This window comes from Conger conger, chromosome 2, assembly GCF_963514075.1.
Source record: "Conger conger chromosome 2, fConCon1.1, whole genome shotgun sequence".
Taxonomy (NCBI): domain Eukaryota; kingdom Metazoa; phylum Chordata; class Actinopteri; order Anguilliformes; family Congridae; genus Conger; species Conger conger.
Genome location: NC_083761.1, coordinates 61,518,741 through 61,544,207, shown reverse-complemented (window position 1 = coordinate 61,544,207; position 25,467 = coordinate 61,518,741). Strand labels below are relative to the sequence as shown.

The 25,467-nt window shown below is 43.1% G+C and overlaps 1 protein-coding gene across 4 annotated transcripts in view; it reads right to left on the bottom strand.

Annotated features, from left to right (window-relative positions):
• mrtfba (myocardin related transcription factor Ba) overlaps nt 1-25,467 on the bottom strand; it is a 58,887-nt gene that overhangs the window by 19,694 nt on the left and 13,726 nt on the right. For 3 of the 4 annotated variants that reach the window (XM_061230632.1, XM_061230630.1, XM_061230631.1), the window contains exons 3-4: nt 10,121-10,343; nt 90-155 (exon numbers count right to left, since the gene is read on the bottom strand). In XM_061230632.1, coding sequence (XP_061086616.1) covers nt 90-155; nt 10,121-10,274 — 220 coding nt within the window. In that variant the 5' untranslated portion in view covers nt 10,275-10,343. Of the gene's footprint in view, nt 1-89; nt 156-6,305; nt 6,523-10,120; nt 10,344-25,467 lie in introns of those variants that run through there. The other variant, XM_061230633.1, reaches the window with a different exon arrangement.

Here is a 25,467-nt window from a genome sequence, read left to right as displayed (position 1 = left end):
GGACGATTGGCACCCTCTTCCACTGGGAACTCCAGCGGGAGTTGCAGCCTTTGACTTTGATTGGTAAGAGTGCCAGGGCCCGTACTTACGAGGCATGATGCCCTGGTCCACCAGCTGCTCCCGGGTGCGTCTCTGCTGCAGTCGGAGCTGGAGCACTGCGGGAGAGGACAGAGGAGAGGGTGGGGGGTTTATTCTCCAGCTGAAACAGCGCCGGCCGTCTTTAAGGGCCTCCTGAGCCGTCTGTCTGAGATTTCTGGGCAGGACGTGGCCTTATGTAACCTTGCGTCTAGTCCAGCACATATATGCAGACACACGGAAGCCGGCTCCCTGCACCATAGAAAAAGCACACGCTTCCTGATCAACACGGAGAATAAAATCGCAATACCAGGCGGCAGGACTGCACGCGGCAGCCAAGTGTCTCAATTCAAGGGCAGCACATGTAATTTTACTGGGGGAAAAAATATTTGCCTTTTCAGCTACAAAATTATTTAATGTGGAAATAATTTGGATTTAAAACATTTGAAAAGTGAGGCGAAATTCCACAGCTGCTTGTACAAGCTATACATCTTCTTAGTCTGTCGTTGTACAGAGAGCCTGAAACACAGACTTTCTGACGTTGGTTTGCCCATCTATAAGCAGCCTCTGCCAAAAATAATCAAGCCTGGTGATTTTATTTTCGATTGCAGTCTGATGAAAATAATTACTTGCAGTGGAAAAACAATCTGTACAAATTACTGACTTGGGAAATGTGATAAAATCTTAAATTCAATTACCATAACGGCCTGCCAATATGTCCACATGAATGAAGAGAATCGAGCATGCCGTGATCTTCAGGACTGAAGTACACATAATTCTTATGCAAAGGTGTGAGGTGAAAATCATGCAAATAAAAAAGCTGTGCAAATTAGGAGTAGGGTTACACTGCTGATCTAATGACACGCCAGAGTCAATTACAGTACGACAGCTGATTAGCCTTCAGAATTTCTAAACGCTGATAAATACATATAGGCTACATATAAAAGCTGACATAATTTGACATTCTAAGGAATAAGCATACTGAAATGAGAGCTTCAAAGTTAATACTGAACAAGGTGAAACACGGCCTAGTCATTGTACAATGTATAGTAGGCCATTTCCAATCACATCCTGAGCTAAAGCCAGCACTGTGGGGTTTGTGTTTGTTTCCTGAGAGAAAGCAGAAGCTAAACTGAATTCCAATGTTTGAATGTTTGCTCTGAGAAACTCCAAAAGGGGAGTGCTCTCAGTCGTTCAACAAATCTGTTTAATCATCTGAAGATGTCACCCCACTAAGCATCTGTTACAAGTGACTGCAGAAAACAATTATCTTTACACATAAAACCGAAGCCCATCCCATAGCTGCCTATGCAAAAGCCAGTGCAGCGTTCTCAAACATGAGACGACCAAAACTATAATATAAATAATATAAATAAAATGGAAGAATTGTGGAATTTACTATACTGGATGATCAGATAGATGATGTATCTGTAGATGAGGCTACCTCAAGGAAGTTTGCCAGTTCCAAATCATAATTGGGTGGGATTATCACTGGAGTGAGGCAGTCTCAATGACTTCTGGTACATGTCCATCGTTTGGTCACTTACTGATGGCTTTCTACTTGGGAAGGTCAGAAATAATTAATAATAATAATAATTTGTTATTTAGCTTTTAACCTTTTATCCAAAGCAACTTACAGTTAATTTTGACTAAGTAGGGGCCAATCCCCCCAGAGCAATGCAGGGTCACGCCCAAAAGCTGTGCGGGTCTTATCATGGCTACACCAGAGTTTGAACCACCGACCTTCTGGATCCCAGTCATGTGCTTTACTCACTAGGCTACAGGCTGAAATGTTGCATCCAGCAATTTGTTCAGAAGGGATAAAAGTAACATAGCCACAACAGGGTTGGGTGGTGCCGAACAGTGTACATCATGAAATGAGAACCATAAAAACTTGGCCGTGGAGTGGAATGCATGATAATGGAGCATCACTGTGATAAAGGAGAAACTGAACAACGTTTTTCAGATGCCAACTAACCCCCATGCAGATCAATAGATAATTCATAGGCAAAGTGCCAGCAGTGAGCTTTACAAAATATACTTCTTAGACTGACTTTTATTATAAAGTAAATTCTATGAGGTGCCCACCAACAGCTGTGCAATTAAAATAATTTCCCTAAAGTGATCAGCATGCTGCTGAAGAGGATGTTATAAAATATGGCGATTAACCAGAAAGTCAAAATTCTCATTGATTATTTTTCTGTAATCTCATTAATATACTTGTTCAATTAGTGTTACTTTAGTCAATAATTTTATTTTATACCATTTTCCATCATTTCAGTTTCATTATCAGTGATGCATTAGTTCTGTTCATTGTCTTAACTTAATTATCTTGTCGCTAAAAGGACAGACATCAGATAATGATTAATGTTTACTAGACTTCCTAAAACTGTGAGCATATATGGTTATAAGTTCAGACACAACACAGTTACAGCCTACGTACACAAAAGCAGAATTAAGACACATAGCTACACAGTGACTGAGAACACTGCTGCTGACCGCTCCAGCAAATCCAAGTTCCTGGGAAGAAAGCAGTGAGAAGATGCAGTACTGATTCCACCAAACAAACCTGTTTACATGGGAGAAACAGAGCAAACACTGGATACACTGGAGTTAAACGGCCACATTAATCATTTTGCCTGATAATAAACAACTGGGCAGGGAATGTGGTCTGAATCCAGTCTTTTCTTCATAAGGGTGCCAGCTGCACTCAAAATCCAGGGTCTGCGTCTAATTTTCAAGAAATAATTGCCAAAGGTTACCGCAGAGATATTATCCAGCAGATATCATCGGCAATTCAGCGCACAGTGAGCACGCTCACAACGAACCCGTGGCATGCAGATGATTGGCTTGCGCAATTTGGTGTTGTTTGGTTATAAGATGCATATGGTTGAAAAAAACAAACAAGCACATATTTTAAGACATTAGTCATTTTCATGTGGTGTTACATTTTTGAGAATATGTTTCAGAAGACAGAGAAGAGCTCAATAAGGTCCATAGCTAGAGCGAAACTAATGGGAGAATGAGACGCCAGCAGAGAAGGCCTCTTGAAGGCTTCATGCTAGACAAGCAGTTTGCACATCAGTTACTGAAATAGAAAAATATGCAGATTTATGGTCCATGTTTGTCAGGCTAAATATAGACAGACATACTATTATTTCAGCAGTTCAACAGCAACAAAGCTAGGAATTCAGAATAGTAAAAAAAGATTTTTATATCTCACACTTTGGAGGTTACTTTTAAACGTAATGGCTTTCACATTGCACTCTGCAAAAAGACGGAATCTCTTTAATGTCCTATTTTCATGTTAAATTGTAAAACGCATGTAATAGTGAATATAGCAGAACCTGTTGACATTGTCTTTTAAATTTAAAATCAGAACTGGTCAGAAATTAAGCAAAAACTCTTGCCATTAATTCCAATAATGAATTCCTCCAGGGAGTTAACAGTTACTTTACTAAAGAAACATAACATGGAAGTAATAATGGGTGGAGTGAGTGTTTCTAAGGCGAGGATGTAATAAATTTAATGACTGTCATATTTTTATCTTTACACTATCTGTACAAGTTAGTCAGCTGATCTGTGGGTGACATCATCCACATTGAGTGCGTCCCCCATTAAAAAATAATTTACATGTCAAGCCCAAGTTAAGCCCACCGGACGAGAAAACTACACAAATATTTTGCGTTATCGGTCAATGTTTTAAGAGAATTAAACAGAGCTCCCCATCTTTTGCCAGATCCATGCAATTCCTCAGTCATAACACAGCACCATGTAAGCTCAGTTCAAACATTGACCATATACACACATAAGCTAGAATTAAATTGTTATTGCGACAAGAGATACACTTCAGTAAAAATGTTTAAGAGGAAAGGTGATGTAACGCACGGTGTGCTTCGAGTGAAAGAAGCCCCCGCCATCAAGCCCTGCCGGGGTCCCTGTAAACTCTGCCTCTGAGGGAGGGAGGGTCTTTAAAGCTGGTCTAAATCTCCAGAGAATGTCAAGACACTGACTCACTTCAGCGAAAATAACCGGCCAGCTGTGAGAACAAGGCTTGGGAATCACAGAAACATGTCTTCCCCCACATAGAGGAAAAAGACATAGGTGGAGGAGGGGAGGAGGCTGATTCAGTCTTCATTTTTTAAATGTAAGGCAGTTCACAGGGTTCAAAACACTCTTGCTTCTTACGGTTTCCTGTGTTGAGTGCGTCTGCTTCAGATACTTCCAACAGGAACAGCACAGCACAGTTCGATACTGCGGGCAGAATGGTGAAATCTGGCCCCGAAAATTAAACTCTTCAGTGGTACATTACAACGTGTCTCTCAATTCATCTGAAAAGGCTCACTTTAGATGTAAAAGAAAACATAATCTGGTCTAAAATAACCCAGAAAATGAATACTTTGTGGCAAGAGAGCAGGAAAGTAGCAGTGCTATTGTATTACTAACATTACATTAAACTATACGTCTGAGGCACTATTCATTTTGCTGACACCAGTGCATTAGCGCTGACGTTATAATTGACCCCTCACTCACTCCTGTATGATGTAACTTAACAGCCAACTGGAAAATCTGTCTAGCAAACTGCCTATTGTCCCTCTATCCTTATGTTCTTCTATATAAAACTTGGGCTATATTGACCCACAGTCAATGCACACTGAAGTAACGCAGTTACCAGAATACTAGTTTAGCACCAAACAGCATGATGTGTAAAAACAGTCATCTACAGCAGCCTCGTTGAGCAGCAGAATAATTTACAACCTGCCAAAGATAGCTGGACTTAAATTATGTTTTACTGCCACAGTGAGGGACTATAAAGTTGACACTGACAGAACAAAAAATATTCCCAGTCCTGGTTTCCACACATTAATTTTCAGTACACTCATAATACTGAAACAGCAGTTGCACAGGGAGAAGGATAAATGAAAATATATTTCAAAATAAATGGTTTGGAGCGGTGTCCAGATGCAAGGAGATTAAATCAAACCCACTGAAGCTGGATCTAGGCCGAGGCGTGCTGCTGAATGTTATGTCAAAATCTATCAGGCAGATATTGTGTATAATATGCACCAGCATTAGCCTGGCTCTTGAAGCACATTTAGAAGTACGGGAACTGAGACTCCTGTTGCGGACGGTATCTGTGCGATTCAAACGGCAGTGGAGTAACACAAACAAACCCCACCCCCACAGGAAGGTACCTAATCATTCCACTGTTGAGACAAAACAGGTTACAACATGCATTAGGGTCTGGTTATAGGTCTTCCACTACTAGAGAATTTCCAATTATTCTGCTATTAAAAATGTAGATGTATATAGCCTACCTAAAGCTTTACCTGTTCAAAAACGTAAAACAAAAAAATGATGTAATACATTTCTTAAGGCGAATTATTCCTAAAAGCAAATTATCTTCAAAGGAATGTATAAATGTGGAGATCACTTTATTTACTTTATTTATATATATATCTCTTAACTGGAAAAAGTGCTGAGTTCAACTTCTCCTGTTGATGTAATACTTGTCAACTCGCTCCTGCGGGGCAGACTGTACTCCTTTCAGCAGGTTTGCACTTTAAAACCTTGCCAAGCCCATCCTAGCCCTTAGGGAGCTGCTCATCCCCTTCCTGTAGCCTTCTCAAAAAGAGTCCTCCCAGCTCTACTTCCTCAACACTACAGCTCTTCTTCTATCAATCTTACAATGCCAAAGCATGAAGCCTGCACTGCTTATCAGTGGCAGAGTAAACATCTCTGTTTATGTTTCTGTCTGCGCGTGTGTGTGTGTGTGTGTCTGCGTGTGTGTGTGTGTGTATGTCTGCGTGTGTGTGTGTGTGTGTGTGTGTTTTTCTATGGGCGGGCCCAGCATGGGCTATGAATAATGCTGCATTCTACTGCCATTCAACCAACATACCAAAACAGCAGCTGACATGGGGAAAACTAAACACCTTCTGAGCATGTGCGATATAGTGGCACGACTCTCACTGACAACGCTAGCCAAACAGGGGTACCCCCCAAAAGTACTGCGCTGCTTCGTGGGTCACGTAAAACCCTTTACTTTCGCGATTACACACCAACACACTAACAAATGGCAGCGATTCCAACAACCGATAACAATAGCAAAAGTACAGTCGTAACTTACGGCAGGAATAACAGACACTGACACGCCTCCTATGAGAGGCTGACGCCTGGCTGAAGCCAGGGGGCTGATGTCATACTGGGGGAGAGAAAAGAGAGCGCGGCACCTGATCTGAATCTGCCTCGGCACACAGCGGGGGGCTCCACGTCCAGACAGGCCATGGAGGACAGGAAAAGGTCCGTCAGCAACAGCGTCTGTGTGGCTGTGGGCTGGAATCCCATGGACCGATCCGGGCGAAGGACAGCGAGGAGGAGGAGGAGGAGGATCGTTCGGAGGGAATAACCTCAGTCTGGGACATCCCTGACTGTTTCCTGACAGTCCTCTCTGCTCTCTCTCTCTCTCTCCCTCTCTCGGCCCGTGTGTGCGCGAGCGCTCTCAGCCAGTGAGAGAGCAGGAGGAGGGAACAGGCGGTGAGTCGGCTTTAACCCCTGCCGTGCCGCCCTCAGCCTCCAGCGCCCCCTGCTCCAGACCAACCAGGGAAATCTGGAACGTTCCGCTGTGCTGTACATATTGTGTACGCAGCTGGGATATCTTGGGAGGTTTTTTTTTTTTGTTTTTTTGGCAACAGAAAAAGATGTGATTTCTAAAAGCAGGGACACAAGGTTAAATACAAGTCACTTCTGCGCTTCTCACAGAAATATAGTGGGAAGCGAGTAACCGTGAGAAAAACAGGCGCCACATTCTGTTGTGTCACAGTGCAAAAATGACTAAATAAACAGGCTCGGGCCTCTGGGATCATTAGTGTTTATCTTTTTTGCAGTTCTGCCCAATTGCAACTGCAGTGTATTTCCAACATCTAGCATTCACACTGTTTTGTTTTTTTACAGAATCACTATAATGTAATGTACGTTGCAAAAAAAGGAAACAACATTTGTTTTTTGTTAACTTTCTCATAAAAATGATTATTTGCTGGCTTTACACTCAGCAACTTCAAAAAGTATTCTATTATGCATGCATTAAATCTAAATAGTTCCAATGCTTGAGAACAATAAATGCGGGCGCATGAAAAACTGGTCTTTCATCTTCCGTAATTTGTGTAATTGTTCTGTGTACTGTAGTTCTCTGTGACCTTTGTACAATTGGAAGATCCCGGTTGGTGGAAACTTCCTGTAAAATATCGCAGAGGGATGTGCGCTGCTGACACCCGCGGGGCAGCCGAGGCCGACGGCACGGTGTGTGAGCGACTCCTGTGGCTGAACCCCTGGGCACCAAACCGCTCCGCATGCGTGAAGAGGGCCTGAGTTCAGCGGCAGAGCCAGCGCTCCGTACGGGAGCCGGGGGAGCCGGGCAGGAATTTCCAGCCGGTGACTAAGTGACCGACCCAGCCGGAGTTAGTCAAAGCTGATACGACCTGTAAACAGAGCCCACGCAACGCTGGAGGCAACCGGCCTTACAGGGGGTAGATGTCACTTCCTGTTCGGTCAGGCCCAGGCACGCTGACCATCTCCGGCTCCGCCTTGGACCGGGGGGGGGGTCAGCTCTCAGGTCAGGCCGAATTTCAAGGACCGGGAGGACTTTGACATATTTGCTTCTCCCACATGTAGTGAAAATATTTTGTTTCTCCCCAATCCCCCGAGGGGGGGGTGTATTTAGGCGCAGGAAAATATACATTCCAGATGGCCTCCCTTTGCAACTGGGAAACACGAGAAGCAGAACTGGATGTTTTGCAATGGCTTTGTTTTGATCACAAACAACAGACACTCTACACTAATATACACTGGAATGGAACATGACATCATCGGCAAAGAAAAGAAAACAGCTTCCATAAAAAAGTGGCAGTTAAATTTGAGTGGCTAAGACAGGGCTGATGTGTTCACTCGGAGGCCCTGATAAGAGCTCTCAGATGGGGAAGCTCTCACACATCTACCTTTCTCAGCACAAGCTCTCATTGTTCAGACAGGCTCTTGGTACATATTTGCTTTCCGATAACGCCGCTGACAAAGAGGGTGTTAGAATGCGACGCCTCAGACGAGAAACGGGAGGAAAGCTCAGCGTATTTGAAAATAGCAGTCGGGGGGGGGGAGCAGGGACAGGCGGCCATCTTGCGATAAGCGGAGGAAAGGCTTGGGAGAGGCCGCTGCGGGGGTCTTCCAGTGAGAAAGAGGGGACGGGCCCGGTTTCTGAGACGCTCGTGGTAGCACGCGTCTCTGTCAGCACTGCTGAGGGAGAAGGGGAGCGGCGGTGATTTATCCAGCCCTGCAGCCCCCGCTCAGCCAGCCAACCCTGGGATCAATGTTTCTCACACAAACACACAGGGGGAAGAGGGTGGGAATGAGAGTAAAAACACACTGAGCGCCCCCTGAGTCACTCAGTAACTCCTGCTCCTAACACGTGACCAAGGCCTGAAGCAGCACACTTGCCTACTGTTGAGTACACACGGGATGAGATAGTTGTTTAGTAGGCAAAATTTTCTCTAAATGCAGCAATCTTAAAATCCCCAGATAATATACTCATTTCCGGGGTGTAATCGGGAGCACACTTTTCAGGAAGTAAACCATAGTTTTTAGGAGGTCCCACAGAGAGGAAGAGGCGGAGCCATCATTGGGTCCTGTAAATCAGAGGGGAAGAGGCGGGGCCTTCTTAGTACAAGGGTGGGAAATCTTCAACAGTACCATCGAAAAATAAGATATATATATAAAAAAGATATTTTTCACATACTGCCAATCACGTACTAAAAAATACGCACTAAAAATTGGCAGTACGTTTAGTAGACAGTAAATATTCAAAGTAGCTAGGAGGCTGTTTCGAAGCCAGCCCAAGTGTGCAATGCTTCGCACAGCCCCGCTGAGGCAGTCTGTTCGGGACACAGACCAGGAGTGCTTAAATAAATCATGCTTTGGCTGAAAAACAAAGCATCTCCACAAAATCAGGCTCAGTGACTTCAACATTATGCGCAGCTCTGCTAATAATAAAGGAAGAATTTTAATTATGCCAGTCCTGCAATTGCGCAATCAAAGAATGAAATAACAATAACATTTTCCACATACAGTACAGTATGTACAGTATTTGATATGACGAGGCTGGCTGTCGGAGAATAAGTGAGATGGAATCCAGACAGTGACAGGGTTTTATTTCCGCAGCGGAAACAGGAAGACGGCTCAATCTCAGCGTCTGTCACTATCACAAATCAGCTAGTCATAATGGAACCTAAAGGTGCTTCTCAGAAAAAAGTATTCTCCTAGTGATGTATCCTGCCAGATGCCCTAAGAGCAGGGATGTCAGTTCTGGGGGGACTCCAGAGACACTGATGTCCCACTCTATGCCTCATGCTGCAATGCCAGTGTGCCACGAAGTAGGCATTCCTAACTGAACCCCCCCACCCCCTCCGCCATCATACCCCCTCGTCCGCCAGACATGTCCCACCGCACCCTCTCCCCCGTCTTCATATGCCAGAAAACATTTCAAGGCTGCAGCCAAGGGAATGATGGGATTGTGGGAACTAGAGGGATGAGCCAAAGGCAGGACTAGCTGAGGGGAATGTCAAAGTCTTCCCAATCCTGACCGAGGCTGAAAGGTTACGGGACTGCTAGGATGGGGAAAAACACCAGTGAAAAGAATAACACCAAGGTTTACAAGATTAACCGACACTGTTCCATTTCCACCAGGAAGGACAAGAAAGAAAATATCACCGACATAGCATGGCCGTGGATCTACACAGAGATATTTCCATGAGCGGGAGGGTTAAAAGTGAAATTCCACAAACCTCTTAAACTGTTATTACAAATTTGCCTCCAATTACAATCCCAGTGTAGATCTCTACTGAACTAAATGTACTGTATCAACTCATTTGAGCATTTCATTTCTCAATGTCAAAGCCAGAGTAATTAGCGTTGCTAACAGAAGAGCAGCCCTCGCCCAATGGCTGGAGTTGCTGCTCTGACTGTCACGGTGTGAGAGTAGCCTCGCCGGGCAGCCACTCACCGTTCTTGCGCTCGTTGAGCGGCGGAAGGTTCTGGCTGGGCTGCAGAGAGAGCTCCTCCAGCTCGTGGGTGACGGCCTCGCTCTGGGGGCTGGGCACCAGCAGACCCTGCATGGCAGCCTCCGCCTCTGCTCCCAGCAGCCCCTGGGGCTCCATGTCTCCTCGGGGAGGGAGTCAGGGGTCTCCCCGGCGATCAGACGATCTGCGACCTTGTCAACGCGGTTTCTGCGAGGGGAGAGAATTAGAGTAGCATTCAGCCTTTCCCCCTCAAAACATTCAGTACTTTTGTCCTTCCCCCCCAGAACATTTTTAGTACTTTTGTCCTTCCCCCTCAAAACATTTTCAGTACTTTTGTCCTTCCCCCCTCAAAACATTTTCAGTACTTTTGTCCTTCACCTCAAAACATTCAGTACTTTTGTCCTTCACCCTCGAAACATTCAGTACTTTTGTCCTTCCCCTCAAAACATTTTCAGTACTTTTGTCCTTCTCCCTCAAAACATTTTCAGTATGTTTGTCCACGGATACAGTGAATTGTCAAAGGAGGGCCGTGGAGAAGGGTTAGACTGTACATGCATCAATGCAGAAAATTTGTGGTCTGCTTGGCCAGTGTTCCTGCCCATGTTAGAACAGTATGTAAACGATAAAGGGGCCACTCCGCTGGATTACAAGATGTTTCACATCGCTCACAACAGCACAGTTTGTTCCTCACAAACATTTACTTTCTTATTAAATTTCAAGCCTCTAACTTACTCATCTTCTGGAACAACTCTCCAACCCCTGTTAAATATTAATGCGATATATTAACATTTTATCTGAGGGATCGATCAACACTGAGAGCATTAAGAGGTAAACCATAACGGCTAAAGCTAATTATGGATAAATGGATGCATCTTGGAAAAGATGTCATCTGAGATTATGATATAGAGGTACGGTGAGGGGAGGGCAGTAACCATGACTCCACACAGACCTATAACTGAGTAATGACTGATTACACTCCATTATCATAACCTGCAACATTATAGAACCATGTGGAATTTATTGCGAAAGATTAAAATTTCCAGGAGGAGCATCCTGAATCACTTGAAATATTCCAATCTTTCAATCTTTTATTGAGTTTGTATGCAACACAAAAGAATATCCCTCCAGTACCAGGCAGAAGTCTCAGCACAACCAATACTCCAAATTATGACCCCTACTCAAGAGTAGAAAAAATACAATAAGGTACAATAAAAATGTCAAGCCGTAAATAAAGATTACTCAATAAAATCAGTACTAAATATAATTTCTACTACAGAGGTAAAGCAGCTTCACAGTGAGGAGTTTTGCCCCGGCTCAGTTTAACTTCTTTCTGGAACGCAGATACGTGCACTTTTGTCTCTGGAGAGAAGAACCATTCCATAAAACAGAGACGGTGCCACACAGCCGGCAGATCAAACGTTTCGAATGTTCGTGCCCTGACGTGACCTACCCATGTATAGTTCAAAAGCAGAAACCAAATATGAGTGTTGACAGTCGGTACAACGTAAAGCAATGTCAGCTGCAAGAATCATCTGCTGCGGTGTTCAACCGCTGTGTTCTGTGCAAAAGACTCGAAAAAGTATTTTGGAGACAGTCAGCAAAGAAAAAAAAAAAAACATTGATGATTTGCAATACCAGTAACAGAAGTGCATGCATGAGAGAACCAATTAAGTTCTCATAAATAATTTGTTTTGTTACATAAAAATGACGTGTGCGTTCACACAGGAACGAAGGCTCCAGTTCCCCCTCACCTGGCCTGGGGGCACGTGCTCTGTCCTCTACACCACACAGTATGCCATCATATTCTCCACTGCCGCTCTGCAAGAAGACACTCCCCCGCGGTCAAGGATTAGCACGGCGCACATTGTTTACGTTTGTATTTTTAACCGGCCGTCCGTACCCAGAAACGTGTAACCGGATCTGCAGCGCCCTGCGTTGGGCAGCCAGCACGCCACAGCTGCAGCTGGAGGCTGCATATCCATAGAAGTGACCTCACAACATCTCACCTGTGGGTCAGCTCCAGAGAGCACACTCTGTGTCACATTCCTGGGCTGAGGAGCTTTACATTCCACTGCCCAAGCTTCAGAAAGAACAGAGTCACCATCTCAATTGCAGTGTGCTTAGATGGAGTTTAAACCGCAGGTTAAACCCTAGACCACAGATCAGCATTTCGACTGGGGCAGATATTTAAAGCTGTGGACTAAGATTTAGCAATTCCAGTTGAAAAGCAGATCTGTGGTCTAGAGGTTTAAACCTGTGCTAAACACACTGCAGTTGACCCACCATGTTCAGATAACCCACAATCTGACACTCTCTTTATCTGAACCATTTCAACAATGCCATTGTGTGCTTAAAGCAAAGCTTGACTTGGGGTTGTTGCATTGTGAACAAGCAGCCGGGCCTAGTTTCAGGAACCAAAGAGGAAGACACAAGGAAGGGGGTACAATTGCAGTCCAGTCTCTCCTCAGCAGCTTGTGTGCGTCTCTGGTCAGGAGATGAAGGGAACGCAACGTGATACGGCACACGAGGAGATGGCCTTTTTTTAGCCTAGCGAGGGGGCTAGGTGGTAACACCCCTGCGCATACAGGCCAGCTGAGAGGCATTTCAACAGCGGGACCACAAACAGATAGCATTCCATTAATGATTAAATCAGTCCTGTTAATCTTCCAACAAACTGACGTCCTGACCCCCTCTACCCCAGACTCACCCCCCAGAGCTTCCTACTACGTAGAGGAGGACTCCCCTTTTCAGCCAAAATACTGTCTCTGAGTTCAGTCCACTCTCTCCTTTCTTTCACTGTCATAACAGTTTATCCTCTTTGGGCAAGCACAATATTGTAGTCTAAGAAAACATCCCATAATGTAAGTAACACATGTTAATTAACTGGTCAAAACCAAAAAATGCTGGAGGCTTGAACGGTCAATATAAAAGACTACTTATATAATATATATATATATATATATATATATATATATATATATATATATATATATGCATTGGATTTCAGAACATTTAGGTTGGTTTCAAGGAACCGGAATTGATTTTAATTGAAAGGATTTTATAGGAGTATATAATTCATTGTATACTTTATGAGTGTTTCTTTGAGGGGGCTGGGATATTGACAATGTTTATCTGTGCTCTCAGAAATCCAGTTTTCATTCCGGTTTTTTGCTGGATTCTCAGACACATACAGTTCACTTGTCCAAATCTACCAGCCCATAAACTGTAAAGAAGAGGCAGTCTGGAATTTGGTTTCTACCTTGCTTGACAAAGCTGCTCTCTCAAGCCAAAAAAAACAGAATAACAGCCCCCACAGGACACTCCCATTTACTAGACAATCAAACTGTGAAAACACTGCACTTTGCCCTCCTGTTGAATGAAGCGGCAGTGGTCTGCAGGGCTCGTGAGTTTCCTTTGGGATCAGACGGCAATGACACAATCCCGATCTTCACCTCCCTGCTGCTAATCACTCTGTGCCTGACCAACTCCTCATGAGTCAGCATGTCGGCATCGCAGCTCAGACGGAAGGAGACAGCATCCACACAAGGCTCGTGGTTCCCCTAAAACAAAGGCCGCTTTTAGCAATAATGCTTTTTTTGTTCTAAATGCTTTAAATCACATCATCCGGGCCCCTCTTACGCTGTAGGTCTCTGTTAAGGATAAAAGCATTAGTGCGTAACTGACGTTTTTATCGGCATGCTACATGACGTGGGTGGAATCTCTGGAGCAGGAGACAGTTTAATGGCTAACGGATGAGACTGGTTGTGGCTGGGGTTCAGGCTGGGGTTCAGGACGGATCGTCTGGGGAGCAGTGGACTACGGGCCTGTGTGTGCATCTGGTGCCACTCCCTCCCCGTTTCCTGTTAGCCAGCCGCTCTTCTGAGAGCCCTCCCAGGGGGCTCTATGGCAACCTTCCTTTACGGGACAAGACTCATTGAAAAACTCAGCTACAGTACTGCACTGACTGTGACTCGTCACGCGAAATAACCTTGCACACACAACAGTATCAGTGTCACTGCGGCTCTAAAGCTTATATGGAGAAAAAAGGCATTGCATTAATAATAATAAAACATCAAAACAGTCTGCGCATAATATTTAGGAGATTAGGTGTAGCCCATTCCTATGATTCTACATTTTTCCAAAAATGGCAACATGAGTATGCTGCACTAAAATATAAGCTCTGGATTCTCAGATTTCCAGAAAAAAAAAAAAAAAAAACAACCTCTGACCTCTGGGATGTGGTACATGAAACACAGAAATGATTGGAGGTAAAAAAAAAAAAATAACAGGACGGGTAGGGGATGTGGGCAGGTTGTCAGATGGGGCAGTGTGAAAAGCAGGTCAGGTCTGGGCGAAAGTTGCCCTGGCTGGGTTATGGAAGAGAACGGGCAGCCCACCCTCTCTGGCTCCTCTCCTGGGTGTTTGGGTGATTCTGACAGTCTGGAGATTGATTACCAGGGATTTCGCCAGGACACAACCAGCCATGTGATTTATAAGCTGTGGATAGCTCTAATTGCCCATTGGATGGACTGGTATTTATTACAAGCTAGCATTGCAACAAACCTCAAGCCTATTGCTGTCACACGCAGTTGAGAAATGAATAAAACGAGTAACGGCGGACCATCACCGTTCACCACAGAACAAGCACATTAAAAGGTGAGGGAGAGTCATGTGAGCACCAGAGAACGTCCACAAAACTCCTGGACCTGCAGACCAACATCTCTTCGTTTTCACACAGAAAACACTGAGTACCTTCATCATCTCTCGAAACAAAACCGACAATAACGTGCACTGCCAAGGCACTGGAAGTCAAAAGAGCTTTGTGGAAAGAGGCAGCGTAAAGAGTACAGCTGTAGTCATCGCCGCCTTGTGGTTTGGACACACTGGACCCAGTCTCCCAGACATCTGGGGAGGATGAGCCTCAGCGTTCCGGCGAAACCGGATCACACCATCCCCGTATCCCTCTTTCCAACCTGTCTCCAATTTAAAAGCCCTTCCGCGGGTCCCGACATCCCTGGCAGTGGTCGGACCACAGCTCTTTTTCCTAAAGGCTAGAACATGCTATTCTCTCTTTCTAAGGAGACGCAGTTGTCCCACCTGGCTCCAGGCACACTGACACAATCTGTAATTAAGAACCGCTGCAAAAAACCACAGAACCCCCCCACATCATCACCACCAAAACCCCTCTGACGTACAGCTGTCCTCAGTTGGATCTGTCCTTGATAAAGCTTAGTTAAAAAGTCGGCTGGCTTTACATCAGAAATGATGAATCAGTGTACTCTGTGTATAGGCAAATCCCAACCACATGAGGTATTTTGATGTGGAAATGACAGAGACTGAGCAGACAGTACTCTGCAAACTCCGGCCATTTGCAAGAGGTCAAGCTGAATAAAAGAGCGCTATCTGGACATGTGATCAGTGCAGTATTCCCTGGCATTAGGCGGCATACAAATACCTTTCTTTGTTGTTGTTTCTTGTTCTTTGCTGTTATAACAAGAGAATAATATTAATTTTAGGATATTAACATTAAATTAATTAGTTGGGTGAGCCCGTTTAAAGCAGGCATTCAACAATCTAACTGCGTCTGAGATGCACTGAAGCACATGTGATAGAAATGAATAGGTCCTTCAGCTGAGTGTAAACATTACCTTATTTTCACTTTCAGTTTATACCAACGGTATGCACAGGTGCTCAATTAATTCACTATAACAAACAGTGTCTGGCATATTTACTGAAATACAAATCACAAATTCCTCAAAACACTGAGGCCAGCCAAAAGTGTACATTCCTTTGTAACCTCACAGATAGTATTTTGCTATAGGTGCACATTTAATGACCTAAACAATAAAAAAATATAGGCCTATATTTTACTAAAAAAGAAAAACAGCTAGTTCAGGAAAACACATAAAAGGACGTGGCACAGTGACCCATCTGCCCTCAGGAAGTTCACCACACATTAATTGGTTCAACAGTAAATAAGCTATTTTTACAATGCTTTTACAATTTTTACAATGCCAAAATTAAATGTAGTGCTTATATGTCTTCAAAGTTACAGTATATTAAACACAAAACCAGAATTCAGTTCCCTTTGTATTAGCAAGTAGCAACCTGAATTGGGTGAACATGATTATTATTATTTAAAAAATAAGGAAGACCTGTTGAGATTTTTTATCTCTTTGGCAGTGACCTGGCCTTGATGAGCAGCAGTATGTCAATACACAAAGGTTTCAGACTCCTATAAAAAAAGTTTGCACAATCATGATCATAGACACGAAATGGGCTAATAGGTTAGCTAAAACAGACAGGCCAATGCTTTTGCTTCATAATCCTCCATCAACACTAAGTAGGACAAATTTCAGATAATTTTGTAGGGTATCAATGCCCTTTTACCCAATTCAGGACTGCCATATGGACAGACAGCAGGAATAAATCCTTAGAACAAGGGACTAGCCAACACTTTTGTGAAGTATATAAATAGATAAATAAGAAGCAAGTAGAGCTAAAATAGCCTTATAAATAAAGGCATACAAGAGACTAAGTCTACGGGTGACCCGATAAGGCCAGCCATGTGTGTGTGGTGATGTGCAAGTCATTTACAATCCCTGATGAACCTCACAGCTCCATGATGAGTGTTAACTGCATAAGGACTCTGAGAGGACACATGCAGACGTACAGCATCACTGTAGTCAAGGACAGGCATGCAAGTTGCAGAAAAAAGTCTCTCTTTAGCTCCAAAAGAAGTGACCTAGAGAGCTATAATACTGACAGAGATGCAGAACACATTGGCTGAAATGGGAGAAACTGTCCGGACATCAACAATCTCTAGAACTTCAGAGATTTGGCCTCTTTAAGAGAGTGGCTAGACAGAAGCCACTTCTGAGACAGGCCAGCATTAAGTAATGCCTGTGGTTTGCCAGAAACCATGCGACAGACCCTGTGACCTACTGGAAGAAGATTTTGTGATCTGATGAGACTACCATTGAGCTCCTTGGCCTCAAAGCAAAGCACTACTTTTGGCACAAACCAAGCAGCCCATCACCCAGGTAACGCCACCCCTACAGTCAAGTAGTGTCCTCTATAGGGTTTGCTTTTCAGTAGGAGGGACTGTGAAGCTAATGGAGGGCTAAACCTTGAGGAGAAATGTCTTAGACCGCAAGACATCTGTATTTAGTGCAGAGATTTGTGTTCCAACAGTTCAATGACCCAAAGCACATGGAAAAACTACAAAGGAATGGCTTGAAGATGGAGAGTATGCTGGAATGGCCCAGCCAAAGCATAGACTTAAAATCTGTGGTATGACCTGAAAAATGCTTTTCGTGTAACTTGGCAGAGTTGGAGTAAATTTGCATGGACGAATGGCCAAAAATCCTAAAATGTAAATGTGCACAGCTCATACAGACATACCCCCCACAGACTTGGAGCTATAATTGCTGCCAAAGACTAATACAAAGTATTGACTCTGGCAGGATGAATCTTAAAATGAGAAATGTCTTACATTTTAAAAATATTGTTGTATTTTTTGTGTTACATTTGTGTTGGTGAAGGGAAAAATGTTTCAATGTGCTGAAATTTTAAGATGCAAAAGGAGGAAATGTGAAAAAGGTCGGGCGTGAATAGTTTCGGTGTAATTCGCTAACACAAGTCACTGCCGCCAATTCAGCCTTCCCTGGCTACATCTCCAGGCAGCTCCCAGCAAAAGATGTGTGCATGCTTATTGGCGCCACACGGAGTCTAGGCGGATGTGCGTTTATCGAGGACCATGGCACACTTACATAGCACTTGCTCTGGCTATATCACCGTTAGTGGAAGTTCTGGCAGAAGAAGGCTTGGAACAGCCAGGCAAAGCAACCCTATTCAGCACAGTTGCCTTGTTTCTACGGTTAGCTTTTTCTGGAAGGATCTCCAAATCTCTTCAGTATTTGCATTTTCACCTTCTGCTTCACAGGGCTTTTCGACTGAGTTTCCTCTCAGATGGTATCACTTCTCGGTATCACGGTCTAAACACCAGTCTTAACGTCTGCTTGTTTCTGTTTACAGGGAGAGCATGTCTTGCTATTGCATTTACATTTTGTGCTACTGCGTGATTATGGTTTCAGAGTTCTGGGCAGCCAGTTGCTTAGAAACCTTTCATTCACTCCCATGAACACAAAACATGAAAATGTGCCCACACCACAACCACATGTCTTTCATTTTGGCTCTCAATACCTTCACTGCCAATTCTCTCAGATCACTAAATTTGAACATTTTCTCAGGACTCAACTTGGCCTTTTTAATATGTGGATTCAATAAAACGAATGAAAAAGGCCTCAATATGAAGACAAATGCACTTCAGACCCCGACGCTGTATTTAGATTTCCATGGAAAACATCACAGCCGCACTATCCATCCATCCATTATCTGAACCCACTTATCCTGATAAGGGTCGCAGGGGGGCTGGAGCCTATCCCAGCATACATTGGGCGAAAGGCAGGAATACACCTTGGACAGGTCACCAGTCTATCACAGGGCACACACACCATTCACTCACACACTCATACCTACAGGCAATTTAGACTCTCCAATCAGCCTAACGTGCATGTCTTTGGACTGTGGGAGGAAACCGGAGTACCCGGAGGAAACCCACGCAGACACGGGGAGAACATGCAAACTCCGCACAGAGAGGCCCTGGCCGACGGGGATTCGAACCCAGGACCTCCTTGCTGTGAGGCGGCAGTGCTACCCACTGCACCATCCGTGCCGCCACACAGCCGCACTATCTGGAACAAATAATTAAGGATACATTCATATCGTCATCCCTGGCTGGGTGATCCATGCAGTATGAATTTTACAGAAGAATAATTTCAGAGTGAATTATTAACCGTCTTTTGTATGTTCAGGCATTCCAGGCCATGTCATCCAAGAGCTTCACGGACCACCATCTCAGATATTTAATGAAATTCCTTCCAGGTGTTAAACTTCATCAGTGAAGGCTTGCATACAAAGTTTCAGATTAAAAAAATCTATTTGAATAGTCAGGAGAACACGGCTTGTGAAAAAATAAAAGTCAGTGTAAAGTCACAATCACACTTGAAAGGTTACAATTATAAATGAGCGATGAGCAGTTAAATACTTTATTTTCCTGTTACATTAATGGTTTAAAAGCTCTCACTTAACTAATACAGCGTCACAATTATTGAACTATTTAAGTGCCATTGAGCTTATACACTCACTGAGCACTTTATTATGTAGACATGTACACCAACTTGTTAATGCAGTTATTTAATCAGCCAATTATGCAGCAGACGTGGTCAAGAGGTTCAGCTGTTTTTCAGACCAAATGTCAGAATAGGGAAGAAATGTGATCTAAGTGACTTTGACTGTGGAATGATTGTTGGTGCCAGACAGGGTGGTTTGAGTAGCTCAGGAATTGCTGATCTGGGATTTTCACGTACAATAGTCTCTAGAGTTTGCAGAGAACGGTGCAAAAAACAACATCCAGTGAGCAGCAGTTCTGCAGGCAGAAACATGTTGTTAATAAGAGAAGTTAGAGGAGAAGGGCCAGACTGGTCGATGGTGACAGTAACACAAATAACCACACACTACAACAGTGGTATGCAGAAGAGCATCTCTGAACACACAAAGCATCAAACCGCTAAGCGGATAGGACACAGCAGCAGAAGACTTGTCTAAAATTAGGTCAAATAAATACCTAATAAAGTGCTCACTGAGTGTATCCTGGATCTTATTTCACATCTCAAAACTGAGCACTAATATATTCTCATCACACCGTCTTCAGTACAAATATTCCTGTGAGTATGAAAACACCTGTAACCACATGCACATAATACGACTGGGACACAAAGAAGATTCTCAGCACACTTAATATAGGAGACAAGAATCAAGATCTTGCTCAAAGCAGCAATTAATACGGTTTTGGCACAGTTCCTTCCAACACATGCCAACCCACGCAGAAGAAAATGGCATGAAAAGCCAGCAAAAACATAAATGAATAGGAACGTCAAGGGCCTTTATCTGAAAACCTTTGGCATTTGGCCTGAGCTTTCATGTGGTGAACCAGAGTTAAAACAATACTTCTGTCTTCCGATGATGTACACTGGGGCACATGCTGATATGTACTGCTTCTCCTGACTCTGAGCCATGTTTGTTCTGTAGCTCAGCCCAGTTTCCACTGCTGCAGGTTTTCAGGGGGGGGGCAGGTACTGCTGAACTCCCTGCACGACACCCAGGCAGACAGCAGGTTGATTGGACAATGAGTGAAAGTATTCACACGCATGCAGCCTCTCCCCAGGCCCTTAATCCCCAAGCAAGCAAGGGTCACCCAATCAGGAGCTCTTCAAGGTCACCCAATCAGGAGCTCTTCAAGGTCACCTAATGAGGAGCTCTTCAAGGTCACCCGATCAGGGGCTCTTCAAGGTCACCCGCTAGACACTAACACAGTTTAGCCCAGTGAGGTCCCTCGGCGGATGGCTCTGATGTCTCGCCTTGCATGGGCTGTGGAGGGAGGCCATGTCACTATTAGTGCAAGGCAATTCAGCTGTTGATGAATGTGTACTCTTTCCTCACATTTGGAACAATGTATTACAGTGTCATTTAGGACAGCACATATTAGCCACAAAGATTTTGTCCATGTGAGTTCTGCAATCGGCCGCACGGATGGTGCAGTGGGTAGCACCGCCGCCTCACAGCAAGGAGATCCTGGGTTCGAATCCCCGTCGGCCAGGGCCTCTCTGTGTGGAGTTTGCATGTACTCCCCGTGTCTGAGTGGGTTTCCTCCGGGTACTCCGGTTTCCTCCCACAGTTCAAAGACATGCAGGTTAGGCTGATTGGAGAGTCTAACTTGCCCGTAGGTATGAGTGCGTGAGTGAATGGTGTGTGTGCCCTGCGATGGACTGGCGACCTGTCCAGGGTGTATTCCTGCCTTTCACCCAATGTTTGCTGGGATAGGCTCCAGCCCCCCTGCGACCCTGTTCAGGATAAGCGGGTTCAGATAATGGATGGATGGACGGATGGATGGAGTTCTGCAATCACTTTGGAGGGCTACACTTCAGCCAGAGTAATTCAAGTACGAAACCCAAAGCAAAGGATTCAGAATAATGCTGAATCAAATAGAAAGCCACAGAGCTTTCTTTTTCATTACTTCAATAATCCTGCTGCATTTCAGCAGAAAATATGGTAGTAGAATTCAAATGAAAAAAAAAAAGAAATGCAACCAATGTATTTAAAATATTATTTAAAATATATATTCACTTATTTCTTTAAGAAAAGAAAGATATGACATTACTTAAATTTTTTTATCAAGATTACTTTTTCCTTGGTGGTGGCAAAAAAATTTGATTTTGGTTTAGTCAGTCCAAAGCACATTGTTGCAAAAGGCTTCTTAATGTTTTCTTTTGCATACTTGCATACATACTTCTTCAGATGCTTAATTTTGTGTTGAGGTCATTCCTTCTGGCAACTCTGCCATGTAGGTCTTTGTTGTTTGAAGTATGTTGCATTGTTGTCCGGTGAACAGTTAGAGCTAGGTTTGCTACTCCTTTTTTGCAGCTCTTTTGTAGTAATATGTGGGTTCTTCTGAGCATTTCTTACCAGGTCTCGAGCCATTCTATCTGAAATCATGCTTGATCTTCCAGACCTTGCCTTGACTTCAACTGTTCCATTTATCTACCATTTCCTAATAATGTTTTTGTAGCCTTCTCCTTCTTGGTGGAAATGAACCATTTTCATTCTAAAATCCTTGGACAACTGTTTAGAGGAACCCACAGTTGTTAACACCAGACAGAACAGCCACAGTAGTTGGATACTTTTGAAGTTCAGCTCTGGAATTAGACTCATTGAAGCCCTAATGAGTAAAACACCTGGGTCTGGGCCTTAGTAATCTTTTTTTTTTTTTTTTAAGAATGATCCAAAAGGTTTCCCAAAGTTTTGCACAGGGCCCTATTTTATCATTTATAAACCATAAAAAATGAAAATAAAAAGCAATCTTGCTTTAAAATTTGCAGAAATGTGTTTAATTAATGTTTAATCAGACAGATTCATTCTAACAGACCAAGGGTGTCCAAATTCTTGCACCCCACTGTGTATGCATAGCCAGTATCTACAGTATTAACTGACCTTGGAAATAGCCTCTATATTTTCCTGAAAACAAATTCCTCAAATATGTACAGGACAGCGCCAAGTTATATGGAGTTGGTTAGGACTTCAACCTTGCTTGCAATAAATAACCAATTATTATAAATCACACTGAACTCGGAGTCAGAATTATTGCTCCCATCCACACATCCCCTCAATGTTGGCCCAGAACAGAGACCCAGATGTTGTGTATCATTTTGCTTGTTTACCAGCGCAGGTCAAGTCTGCATCACATACAGCTCGCTGAACACCACTGTCGAACAACATAAATAACCACCCGATTTCTACACAGCTTTAGCTATTTTCAGAGTTTCTGCAGTCAAAACGTTCAAATATATAACTAGAAAATAACCACCACTGAGCCCTTAATCAAGATCTGAAGCCAAAAACACTATAACTATTCTGACTAGGTAATGGCTAATATCAAATGAACAAATGGTAAGATGCAAAAAAAAAAAAAGATCACAAATTATTGCTTGGAAGTTAGGATCTGAAAGGATTACATTACATTACATTATTGGCATTTGGCAGACACTCTCATCCAGAGCGACGTACAACAAAGTGCATACCCATAACCAGGGATAAGTTCGCTGAAAGACCCTAGAGGGAAGTACAATTTCAAGGATAGGTGATGTTTTCAGATAATAAAATCATCAATAGACACCCAGACTCAATAGAACTTATGAACATGGGAAAGTTCATCATTTATGTAAGAGATTGCTAAAAACACAGGTCATCAAAACCCCACAGCCAACATTACATTCTGGAGTTAAGGAATGTCAGAACGAATTAAGATTCATCTTGACAGACCTGCATCCCCACCTGTACATTGACACTCTCTTTGGGCTATCCGTGATGCAGGGTAGATTGGATAGTGTGAAAGCTAGAGAAAAATCCCTTTAAGGCTCTTCATCAAAACTATCTGAGGAAGTCACAAGCAGGCAGTCACTTGACAATAAAGATCAAAAGAAAATGACGTGACGTCACCGTGTCTGCAGCGGTAAACTTAGTTCTGAACACTTGACATGAGTGTACACCTGAAAGCACGCAGGCTCAGGAAAAATTCAACCAATTACAAATGTTTATTTTGGCAGTCATCAATGCCTCAAATAGCTTGACAGATTTTCAAGCATTTTTACAACTCTTTCATGCTCAGCATGGTCTGGCATGGTAGCACATTTCCCATCAAGCATTTCACCAAACTCTCGGAAATATTACAGACACTTAACATAGCACAGCAAAAAACTATGGGAACTTGAGGCATGGAAAATGCTAAAATGCCTGCATACACATCTACGTCTTTCAAGATAAGGTTTACTGACTTTCCTGATTAAATATACAGCACATAATGGCTTTTGAAACCAAAAAACTGTGAAAAGTCACCGACTTTTCTTCAGAACTACATCAGGAGTAATTCCTCTAACTTTTAGGAGCATTATTTCATATAGTAGGGCATTACACATATTTATGAAAAGTTAAAACTATGTTTTTTGGTGAAATTTTGAGCACAATGGCTGTAACAATATGGAGTATCCACAGTGTCCAAGATATATATAGCATTGGAACAGTCATGGTGACATGTATAATCTCCTTTAAAAAGAGGTTATATTTATTTTGGCAGCTGGGCCAGTGCAAATTTACTTGGGGCAAGTACAACACTGATGAAAACAATCTTAATTTTGAGCCCTGGATAAGATATTGTTCACAGATTGCATCACTGCTTGATAACCCTGGCAGCTGATACTCAAACAACATTGCTGATAGGCCAATAAAAACACATGGGTGTCTGCATCCCTTTTACAAGTAAACAATAATGGTTCATTAATAATAACCTTATAATTAACTCAAGGGAACAGTTAGCCCCAAGTCCGGGATTCCATCTAAAGCATGTTCTGCAGAAATTAGGAGAAGAAATATATAGTAAAATAAAGAAATATCTAAAAACATATCCAACATTCAAAATATATTGTGACATTTTAAGACATGTTGCCCAGTCCTACAGTCATCAGCATGGTTAAACTGAGCAACATCAATGGGGCCAAAAATCTATGAGTTTTTAGAGCAGCTTCAGCAAAGATAAAAATGTGATGGATGACTGAAAACCATAATAAAAGCAGCCATTGGTATTCCTCTCCTCGAGCTGGACACCGCTGATGGAATACGATCAACAGCCTGAGGCATTACTGGTGCACCACAACAAGGTACTCACCTGGATCAAGTGTAAACTGTTTGAAGAAAATGACCTTTGGATGAAAAGCAATCCACATTAGTTTATCCCAGCAGATTGATTCCGATTTAAATCCTACAAAAGCTACCAAAGATTCCTGTAGTATATTTATGCTATTTAGTTTGTAGTACATTATGTGAGTATACACTGCTGTGTGGAGAACATAGAACCTTTCTAATTTATTCAGAATAACACTAAATACAAGAACAATGTATCTCCAGTCAGATGGTGCTACAGCTCTTACACTAGCGAAGAACAATGAATACTTACATAGCAGATAATGCAAATTCATTCAATTAAAATATACAACATCTGTGACATGAATGTGACATGCAGGATAGGGGTGTTGGAGTAAGCGGAGAGACCAACAACAGTGTCTCAAATACTATCACTTTTCAGTCAACTCTGAGGCCAGTCAATGTGTCTATTAGCACATCAGACAGCGAATATCTCACAAGCTGACTGACCGGACTGTGAAGTTAACAGCAAGGCGTGAATATTCACCTGTACTGTTCAGCAGTAAAGAAAACATTAGTGTTTGACTGGAATTCGGCCAAGGTGACGTACAGTCCTGTTTGCTTACGTATCTTCCCTGTACAAGAGTAAACAGAAGGGCCTGCTCCCACAGTCACCCATTCACAGTACCAACATTCCCCTGACATGATGCCATTTCAGTGCTTACAGCTTCCCATAACAGACATAGGTAATTTGACAAACACCCAGTCATAAGAAAGTGAGTGAAGATCGCTGGACAACCAGGTCACCTCTTTCTCAAGAAGTGGTTTATGGGTTGTTGATACAGTAAAGTGGGGACATTACTAGAAGGTGGAATCCATAATACAAACAAACAATCTTTTCAGTCAAAATGAGATCACAACTTCTCAAATTTTGCAGATAGTTATTCACCTATCTACATCTAGCATTAAACAACTACAATATAATGAAAACATCCAAAAGTGTGTTTTTACAAATATT